At 43.9% G+C, this 10,610-nt stretch overlaps 1 protein-coding gene across 2 annotated transcripts; it reads right to left on the minus strand.

The window, feature by feature from the left end:
- Positions 1–3,344: 3,344 nt before the first annotated feature.
- On the minus strand, positions 3,345–9,921 carry LOC110532706 (protein Wnt-10b). 2 transcript variants are annotated; one of them, XM_090185215.1, is made up of 6 exons: positions 9,735–9,921; positions 8,793–8,949; positions 8,204–8,309; positions 7,455–7,918; positions 6,257–6,806; positions 3,345–5,704 (listed from the first exon to the last, which is right to left on the minus strand). In XM_090185215.1, exons 1-6 carry the CDS (start codon positions 9,806–9,808, stop codon positions 5,601–5,603), a joined length of 1,455 nt encoding a protein of 484 aa, XP_090041341.1. In that variant the 5' UTR covers positions 9,809–9,921; the 3' UTR covers positions 3,345–5,600. The 2 variants fall into 2 exon arrangements, with proteins under 2 accessions (XP_090041341.1, XP_021472477.3); XM_021616802.3 differs by lacking the exon at positions 3,345–5,704 and having other exon boundaries at positions 6,114–6,806.
- Between the last annotated feature and the right edge of the window lie 689 nt (positions 9,922–10,610).

Consider the following 10,610-nt stretch of genomic DNA (forward strand, 5'->3'; position numbering starts at 1 on the left):
GGAGTGCAAACCACTCTCCTGTTTGGAGTGCAAACCACCTCTCTCCTGTTTGGAGTGCAAACCACCTCTCTCCTGTTTGGAGTGTAAACCACCTCTATCCTGTTTGGAGTGTAAACCATCTCTATCCTGTTTGGAGTGTAAACCACCTCTCTCCTGTTTGGAGTGCAAACCACCTCTCTCCTGTTTGGAGTGTAAACCATCTCTCTCCTGTTTGGAGTGCAAACCACTCTCCTGTTTGGAGTGCAAAGCACCTCTCTCCTGTTTGGAGTGCAAACCACTCTCCTGTTTGGAGTGCAAACCACCTCTCTCCTGTTTGGAGTGTAAACCACCTCTATCCTGTTTGGAGTGTAAACCACCTCTCTCCTGTTTGGAGTGTAAACCACCTTTCTCCTGTTTGGAGTGTAAACCACCTCTCTCCTGTTTGGAGTGCAAACCACCTCTCTCCTGTTTGGAGTAGGCCTGTAGCCTTCCCACAGGGTTTAGTTGTCACCCAAGTGTCGATGACTGCACTTTCAACCATTTAAAAGCAATGTTCAAATGTGAATATATGTCAGATATTTTGTTTATTTATACAACCGATGAATTAATGTGATATCACTGTGCTTCATCTAATAACAGTAAGACCAAGGAGCTAATTATGGACAATACCTAATAGGGGGGTGAGCCCATCCACATCGACGGGGCTGCAGTGGAGCAGGTCGAGAGCTTCAGGTTCCTCGGTATCCAAATCACTAAGAACTTAAAATGTTCCACACACGCACACACAGTTGTGAAGAAAGCACGAAAGTGACGCTTCCCCCTCAGTAGGTTGAAAAGGTTTGGCATGGGCCCTCAAATCCTCAAAAAGTTCTACAGCTGTACCCTTGAGAGCATCTTGATTGACTGCATCACTGCTTGGTATGGCCCACAATCGCATGGCGCTACAGACAGTGGTGCGGACAGCCCAGTACATCCTGCCATCCAGGAACTCTATATCATGCGGTGTGAAAATTGTCAAAGACTCCAGCCACACAAGCCATAGACCGTTCTCTCTGCTTCCTTCCGCACAGGAAGCAGTACCGGTGCATCAAGTCTGACACCACCAGGCTCCTGAACAGCTTCTATCTCCAAACCATAAGACTGCTAAATAGCTAACAGAATGGCTGCAATGGCTGCACTCTGACACGGCACTACACATTTTACACTGACTGACACTCCAACAAACACACAAACACTCACTCCATCATTTGGTCACATACACATAACACGCACATACATTTATACTGACTCTACACACCCGCTCACCCACTCACATACAATCATTATATACTCTGCTGCTGCTCTGTTTATTGTACACTGAGTGTACAAAACATTAGGAAGACCTGGCTGATATAGAGTTGTCCCCCCTTTTTGCCCTCAGAACAGTCTCAATTCGTCGGGGCCTGGACTTTACAAGGTCTCCACAGGGATGCTGGCCCATGTTGACTGGCCCAATGCTTCCCACAGTTGTGTCAAATTGGCTGGTAGTGGATCTCTACTCCAAATAGCTTGTTCCACCTCATCCCACAGATGCTCAATTGGATTGAGATGTGGTGACTGAGCAGGCCACTGCAGTAAACTGAATTCTTGTGGCATTATCCTGCTGAAAAAATACATTTGCAGATGTATAGACTGCTGCCATGAAGGGATGCACCACCACCACCAGCCTGAAATATTGACATGCGGCATGACGGATGCATTTACAGTACTCATCTCCATACCCTAGTCCTCCCATTAGCGTGAAACAGCAGGAACCAAGATTCATCAGACCAGGTAATATTTTTCCAATTCTCCAGTGTCCAATGTTTTAGTTCCTTAGGCCACTGCAATCGCAGTTTCTTGTTTTTTTCTGAAAGAACTGGAACTATGTAAGGTCGCCGGGCGTGCCATACCCTATTCATGTCAAGGTACAACGAGTTGTGCATTCTTTTATGGGTCTTTGGGCACCAATGTTGTACTGGATTGTCAGTTGACTACCTGTTGATCTGCACAATTCGTGTCAGCGTCCTTTATCCTCTTTCATCAATGACCCATTTTCGACTACTAGCCTGCCGTTGGCTGGGTGTCCTTTGTGTGGTGGACCATTCTTGATGCACACAAGAAACTGTTGAGCACGAAAAACACAGCAGCATTGCAGTTCTTGACACAGTCAAACCGTTGTGCCTGGCACCTACTACCATACCCCTTTCAAAGGTACTTAAATCTGTTGTCTTGCCCGCAAAAACAGGGTTTTAGAAATATTTGCAAATGTATTAAATATATAAACTGAAATACCTTATTTACATAAGTATTCAGAACCTTTGCTATGAGAATCGAAATTGAGCTCAGGTGAATTCTGTTTCCATTGGTCATCATTGAGATGTTTCTACAACTTGATTGGAGTCCACCTGTGGTAAATTAAATTGATTGGACATGATTTGGAAAGGCACACACCTGTCGTATATAAGGTCCCACAGTTGACAGTGCATGTCAGAGCAGAAACCAAGCCATGAGGTCGAAGGAATTGTCAAAAGAGCTCCAAGACAGGATTGTGTCGAGGCACAGATCTGGGGAAGGGTACCAAAAATGTCTGCAGCATTGAAGGTCCCCAAGAACACAGTGGCCTCCATTATTCTTAAATGGAAAAGTTTGGAACCACCAAGACTCTTCCTAAAGCTGGCTGCCTGGCCAAACTGAGCAATCGGGGGAGAAGGTCCTTGGTCAGGGAGGTGACCAAGAACCCGATGGTCAGTCAGACACCTCACAGGTCCTCAACTGGCAGCTTCATTAAATAGTACCAGCAAAACACCAGTCTCAACGTCAGAAGTGAAGAGGCGACTCCGGGATGCTGACCTTCTAGGCAGAGTTCCTCTGTCCAGTGTTCTTTTGCCCATCTTAGTCTTTTATTTTTATTGGCCAGTCTTAGACATGGCTTTATCTTTGCAACTCTATCTAGAAGACCAGCGGAGTTTTCACTGTTGATGTTGAGACTGGTGTTTTGCGGGTACTATTTAATTAAGCTGCCAGTTGAGGACTTGTGAGGCATCTGTTTCTCAAACTAGACACTCTAAGATACTTGTCCTCTTGCTCAGTTGTGCACAGGGGCTTCCACTCCTCTTTCTATTCTGGTTAGAGACAGATTATGCTATTCTGTGAATCGAGTAGTACACAGCGTTGTACGAGATCTTCAGTTTCTTGGCAATTTCTCACATGGAATAGCCTTCATTTCTCAGAACAAGAATAGACTGACGAGTTTCAGAGGAAACGTCTTTGTTTCTGGACATTTTGAGCCTGTAATCGAACCCTCAAATGCTGATACTCCAGATACTAAAACTCATCTAAAGAAGTCCGGTTGTATTGCTTCTTTAATCAGCACAACAGTTTTCAGCTACAATAGACATTTACAACATTAACAATGTCTACACTGTATTTCTGATCAATTTGATGTTATTTTAATGGACAAAAAATGTGCTTTTCTTTCAAAAACAAGAACATTTCTAAGTGACCCCAAACTTTTCAACAGCAGTGTATGTACCTTCATCCCTCCAGTATCTCTGCACATTGTAAATGTGCTACTGGAACTGACCCCGTATATAGTATGCGTACTTACTTTCTTGTGAACATGCAGCTTTATATGATTACATGAGAAGAAATGTATAGTTACAGTAACCTCAATGTGGTCATTGATGTGTGGAATTAAATGGCCAGGTGCGCAATTAAAGGGGAATTACACAAAAAAAAATGACATTTAAAAAAGTGTTCATTTTCTTCCAGACCTAGAAAATGGTCTTCTGATGTGATTTAAGCATTGACATGGGCTCAGAACATCCAACTGTGTTGTTTCTCTATGAACAATTGTAATTTTGAGAGTGAAAAAAAAAGAGACAGAAAATCTAAAAGGAGGAAAAAATAAAACTGCGAGAACATAATTTGGGCAAACATAAAATATCATTTTGGGGGGAAAAGCACACATTTTATAGGGCCCACCTTAGAGTCGTTTATTAACCATTATTTTACCAGGCATATTGGCAGAAAACATAGTGCACTACTTTCTCTTGTACACTAAGGACCTGGGGAAGAGTTGACAACATAATACATTACTTTCTCTTGTACACTAAGGACCTGGGGAAGAGTTGTGGGGAAGAGTTGCAGGGGAGAGGAGGAGAATGTGCCTATTTAATAGAATGTTGTTTTTTTTAAACTTTTTTCAAATCAAATGTTTTTTCCACATAGATTCCACGTCACAATATATTGACAAATTACGTTGAAACAATGTTAATTCAACCAGTTATTCCAAGTGGGTTGTTCCCAAAACCTCCAACCCTCCCACAACTCACCCCACCTCACCATCAGCTCCCTAATCCAGGTCATGGGACTAGAGCATGCCTTGCCTGGGTTTGATATACTCAATTCATGTGTGCCAATTCTCTACCTTTCTCTCAAAGTGGGCACTCATATACTACTTCCCACACATTTCATAGCATTGAAACTTATCAGAAATGCAGAGACCTATAATCACCGCTGTTCTCACAATGGAATGAGACAATTTCCGTCCGGCAACAATAAGTAGAGGCATATTTGTGACATAATAATTATATTGATTCACTAAATAAAACATAATCACAAAACAAAAGAAACAGCAATAATACAGTGTGTGTGGTCATTTCCTGGTTATGAGTGGTACAGTTCTAGGTGCAGTATTCCCTAAATGACCTGTAGTTCAGTATGGCGAGAGATCGAAAACATCCCTCAACCAAGAGCCAGACATGGGTTTCCTTCTCCAAGAAAATCCATAGACAGAAAAAAACTGTCCCCACTAGATGACTTGTGGTTCTGATTCCGTTGGTAGTAGAAACACGTTGAGGAACCATCATGCCTGGTTCTCTCTGGTTCTGATTCCGTTGGTAGTAGAAACACGTTGAGGAACCATCATGCCTGATTCTCTTTAGTTCTGTTTCCGTTGGTAGTAGAAGCACGTTGAGGAACCATCATGCCTGGTTCTCTTTAGTTCTGTTTCCGTTGGTAGTAGAAACACGTTGAAGAACCATCATGCCTGGTTCTCTTTAGTTCTGTTTCCGTTGGTAGTAGAAACACGTTGAGGAACCATCATGCCTGGTTCTCTCTGGTTCTGATTCCGTTGTTGGGTAGAAACACGTTGAGGAACCATCATGCCTGGTTCTCTTTAGTTCTGTTTCCTTAGTTCCTCCTGGTTCATGCAATGAAGAATCGGAATTAAAGAATTGAAACCGATTAGTATTGAGGTGCAGGTGCAAAATGTTCAATGAGTAAAATCGTCCTCTGGAGTTCATTACCACATTCCATATCAGAACTCGTGACATAACTTATCTGTTTTCCAGCATCCCACTGTTGTGTTCAGGCTTTGTTGACTATTACGACTTCAGCTCAATTTCACCATCCTGAGCAGAGAAACACTCAGTCATTGGGTCTCATATGTTCCTCTCATAAACTGGTGCCACACAGCAGATGCCAAGCAACGGAGTCTAAATAAATTCACACACCAAAATAATATACATTTTTCATATACACAAAAACTGTACACTGTAATAGTAGCCTAGGCATTAGTTAGTTGAACTAATAATGCCTTACTGCTGTTTGAGTGTTCTTTGTTTCTGAACAGAGACCAGGGGAGCGCAGAACAGAACAGCAGATGGGGTCCAGGGCATTCTGATTATCATGGCTGAAAGGGCTGCATCCAAACAGGCAGAGGAAAGAAAGACAAATGACATGAGTCACCTCTTCCTCAATCTTTGACTTGGCATTTTGAGAATAACAACAGGCAACAAAGGGAAAATAGATCCCAGATGACGGAAAGAAGGAAAAAAAGAGGAGAAGAAGAAGCGGGGGATAAACCGATTCTGTGGGAGACTTAACTGACGCAAAGAGAAACACAAACACTGAAATGAAAGGTTTGGTTCGGTGGATGTGTGTACATTGGACAGAGTTAAAGGGTGGATTTAGATTTTGCCATCCTGTGTCCTGAAAATGTCCAGGAGAAACATGGAGGACAGTTGAGAAGAACATCAAAGACTGTGGTCTGACCAGGAACCCTTACCAAGATGGCTGCTAGTGCTGAATTGAAATAGTAGCACTCTTTCTCTCTTGTGGTGGCCCCATGCATCCCAAAGCATTAAGATGATTAAGTAAGTAAGAGTCCTGGATGGGCCTCGTCTACCCATATACCAAATGAAAGGTTTAGTTGTGTGGGTTTGTGTGTACAGGAGGCTACTGGTCTACTTACAGACGTTGACCCACTCAGTGACTCGACACTCCTCACAGAGCACGTAGCAGCACCAGTGGAAGCGGCAGTGGCACCTCTCACTACGTGTCTGCTTCAGGATATTGTGCCCTCTCCCGCAGCACAGGGACCCGCAGCTGTCCATGCTGTGGCTGGTCTTGTTGCAGATCCGTCCCTGGGTGCCCAAGGAGTCCAGGGACGGCTCCCGCTCACAGAAGTCTGGAGACTTCTCAAAGTAGACCAGCTCCCGTGACACACTCGGCCTCCGCCGACCCACATTGTTTGGGCTACCCACGCCCCCAGACCCAGATCTGGATCCTACTCCGGCCCCGTTCCTAACCCCATTCAAGGCTCCATTGCCAGCTGCGACCCGGGGGTTGAACACCCCGCTGTTCTTGTTCTGGGAGTTGATGAAGATGGCGGTGAGGAACTTATCCCTCAGCAGAGAACCAAGCAGCCTGAACTCAGGAGACACGTACCAGCAGGTCTTGAACTGGCAGCTGCCTGACGTGCCGTGGCACTTACACCTCCGCTTCATGTTGTCAGTCACAAGCTGTGCAGGGGGAAACAATCATGTCACTATCCATAGAAGTGTAGAAGGCGTTTGATTGCAATGTACTAGGCTAACAATTATAAATGTATTTAAAGAAACACTATGCAGAAATTGCTCCGCCATTTCCTGGTTGCTAAAATTCTAATAGTTTGCCTAATTTCAGTTTCTGTGACAAAACAAGCAAGAATGGCATTGTACCATCTAAACTGCTGTGAAATATATTTTCCATAACCAAAAAACATTGTTTTTTACACTGTTTGAAGCTGGAAAAAATCTAACTGAAGAACGGGAAGCATAGAAATAGCAGACAAAGAACAGATATACAATTCTTAGACTCACTTTCAATGAAAATAAAAGCTCTATAACACCCATTTCTATGTGAATTTGGTCAGGTCACCTAAAAAGTTACATATTGCAGCTTTAAAATGGTTTATACGTGTTTTATAAATATTTTATTGATTGTTTATGAATCTGTAATAAACGTTTATAACTAATTAATTCAATTAAATATTAAATTCCATAAATGTTAGAAAACTTGATGAATTCCATTGCGAAACCTTCACCAAATGAGAGCCTGAATCCTATCTGCAGTTATCATCTTGATAAAAATACACAAGATGAATCCTATCTGTCAGAGTCTCTGCTCACCTGTCGGCCCACCCTGTTGTTGTGGATCCTCATGCGGGCGTGGATATCCCTCGGAGTCCCCCGGGAGTCCAACCAATCCCTGGAGAATCTCTCACCGAAGCGGGTGTCATGGCTACAGCCCCCCCACTCCCAGGTTTCCTGCTGGGGGCTGAAGTCCTCTGGCAGGGGATTGAGGAGGGAGGTGGGGTGGGTAGAACCAGAACGCTGGCTGGCTGGCACATCTCTGAAATCCTGGGGGGCGGGGGGGCCTCCTCCCCCGTCCCCTCCCATGCCCGCTCTGGCCCCGCCTCTCTGTAGGGTCTGCAGCTGCAGTTGGGTGAGTTTGAGACGGATCTTGTCATCGTCCAGGCGACGCTTGGCCTCGCAGCCGCAGTCACGGAGCTTGCCCAAGCTGCAGGCAGAAGCCACGGAGTGTGCCACACCCGCTGCCAACAGGGACAGAGAGAAGGCAGTCTCCCTGAAGCCTGTGGGAGAGCGGAGAGAGACACATCAGAGTCCTGATGTCATCATACTGGGTATAATCTAGATACAGGAAAGCTTCATATCCTTTCATTATTTTCATTCTATAAAGGAAAACATGTGAAGAAATGCTTTTATGTCAGCATCCTTTTTTTGTCCACTATCCCCACCTATAGGGCCTAAAAGTCTTCCTGACCAGGGAACTGGAGTTGTTTCTGGTCAGATCACATGGAAAATATCCTGTCTGCATGTCCACCCTCCATCTTTCTCTGCCCCTGTGTCTCTCTCACCCCTGTTGAGGATTGCGCTCTGGTGGGGCAGCTTGTTGAGGCTCTCCAGGGCAGAACAGTTCCACCGTTGATCTCTGAGCTGGTGCTGGCACTCGTGGATGGCCACCTGGGATGCACACAAATAAATACACCATCAGAATGGACATTGGCATTTTCAAATCAAATCAAAGTTTATTTGTCACGTGCGCTGAATACAACAGGTGTAGTCGACCTTACAGTGAAATGCTTACTTACAGGCTCTAACCAATAGTGCAAAAAAAGGTGTTAGGTGAACAATAGGTAGGTAAAGAAATAAAACAACAGTAAAAAGACAGGCTATATACAGTAGTGAGGCTTTAAAAGTAGTGAGGCTACATACAGACACCGGTTAGTCAGGCTGATTGAAGTGGTATGTACATGTAGATATGATTAAAGTGACTATGCATATATGATGGGTGGTAGGTGGGACACAATACAGATAACCCGGTTTGGCAACATGACTAAAATGATTGCCATCTTGGTCATTGAATCTTCATTCCAGACCCTGATAAAATATGGTCAAATATTGTATAAAACAATTGATTGTGTTATATATATATCTATCTATGACCTGCATGCCCTGCAGGGCTGAAGCCGTCACGTCGGGGCTCCGAACACACAGACGCATCTGACGCTTGCTCAGGCCTGCCAGCCGCAGGCAGACAGAGGTAGGGGTCAGCACTGGATCTCCTGCCACCTTCAGACCCAGGATGTCATTACACAGCACCCTGAGGTGAGGATACAGCGGAGGTAGTACAGGGTCATCAGCAACTCTAGAGCAATATCTATCCGTGAAGTGCCTGCTCCGACCCTCCGTCTAACAATGAAAGTGTCATGTAATGAAATGAACATTCACAGAAAGGTATTTGCTGACACAGCTTAACACTACATTCTGGGAAAATATCTATTTTCAAGGAAATAGAATGTTGATTATTATCTCTGGGATATATTCACATATATTCACTATTAACATTTTAATTACACAAGTTCCAGTGAAGCACAGTATTGTAAAAAAAAAATGTGCCGTAGAAACCTGGATGGCATTGTTACTAAACCATCTCTGTTTTGCATGTCCTTAATCATTCAGTCCCCCAACTGTTGGTTCTGATTAGTGTGAGTGCGTGTGTGTGTGTGTGTGTGTGTGTGTGTGTGTGTGTGTGTGTGTGTGTGTGTGTGTGTGTGTGTGTGTGTGTGTGTGTGTGTGTGTGTGTGTGTCATTACAGGTCACAAACAAAGAAACATTTTGAAAATCGGGATGTCAGCGGTAACAGCAGGCAGCAATAGGCATGTTAGTGAGACAGAGTTGAACGCAGACATCAAGGCATTGTAACATGTGCACCAACAAGTTATTTAACTAAACTAGAATATTAGATCAACCTCAAGGAAATATCAGTAACTTAACAAAATCTTCCTCCGACTTAACTTTTCGATTGAATTATTTCTCATCCCCGGAATGCTCATTGAACATCATCTCCACTTTATCAACTTCTCATCACTCTCTCCGGCTACTTACGTGATTGCAGGTGACGTAAGTGCCGCTGCCAAAATCAGGACAAGGTCCCAACTGAATTTATGTGATATCTCCATTTTGGTAAGCGTCTTTCCCGACGTGACATTAAAACACTGGTGTGAAAATCGATTAAAAGAAAAATTGGACAAGAGTGGAGTAGATTAGCGATGTGCCTCCAACAGAACGAGGAATGAAGAAAGAGAGCAGAATAGTTTGGGGCGAACGTGAAGGGGAGGAGGAGAGAAAATAAGGGAGGGGAGATGTCGCTACAGGCGGTTGTTTTCGAGGTATTGAGCTTCTGAGAAAAGCATCAATAGTTGACAAACCATTATGTGAATTTGACCGACAGCCAATAAGTGTCACAACATATCCAAAGATTTTTCGCGCAGGTACCATTTTCCTCACCAGCATCACCATCTGTGAGTGAGACATTGTACTATCATATAATAATAGAAAACACTTTTATATGTAACATCACTGATATGGATGTTTACTATTTTGTTGGATACAACTGAAAGAAAACGAAAATGTATTCAGATGAAACCCAAGAGAGAAATCATTCCAGATATGTCTAGGAAATAAATGACTATAGTGTTGGGGGGAGGGGATTGGTTGGTTGCTGCTGGTTCCACTGTACGACAGGGAGCTAGAGGCAGCAGCAGGCAGGCGCACGGCTCTCTTCGCGGCGCTCCAATGATACTTGGGTAAACAGTCATCTGTTACCCCTCTTCCTTCTCCCTTCCTCCCACCTCAATCAGCTCGTCTGTTCTTTATTATTGTGTTTGAAACAACCTCATCATTCCATAACAGTTTGATATTTTTTTTCAGCGAATGAAATAAAACCCTTTTCATACAGTAGGGAGAGGCTATGTTTAATGT

Source organism: Oncorhynchus mykiss, chromosome 9 (genome assembly GCF_057628025.1).
Source record: "Oncorhynchus mykiss isolate SJ-2025 chromosome 9, ASM5762802v1, whole genome shotgun sequence".
NCBI classification, from domain to species: domain Eukaryota; kingdom Metazoa; phylum Chordata; class Actinopteri; order Salmoniformes; family Salmonidae; genus Oncorhynchus; species Oncorhynchus mykiss.

Excerpts from the sequence above, each read along its gene's own strand:
- LOC110532706 (XM_090185215.1), bottom strand. The coding sequence starts at position 9,808 with ATGGAGATATCACATAAATTCAGTTGGGACCTTGTCCTGATTTTGGCA. Across the intron at positions 8,950-9,734 it reads CTTACGTCACCTGCAATCAC|GGTGCTGTGTAATGACATCC; the intron begins GTAAGTAGCCGG and ends TCCTCACCTCAG. Across the intron at positions 5,705-6,256 it reads CACTGAGTGGGTCAACGTCT|CCCTTTCAGCCATGATAATC; the intron begins GTAAGTAGACCA and ends GTTTGGATGCAG.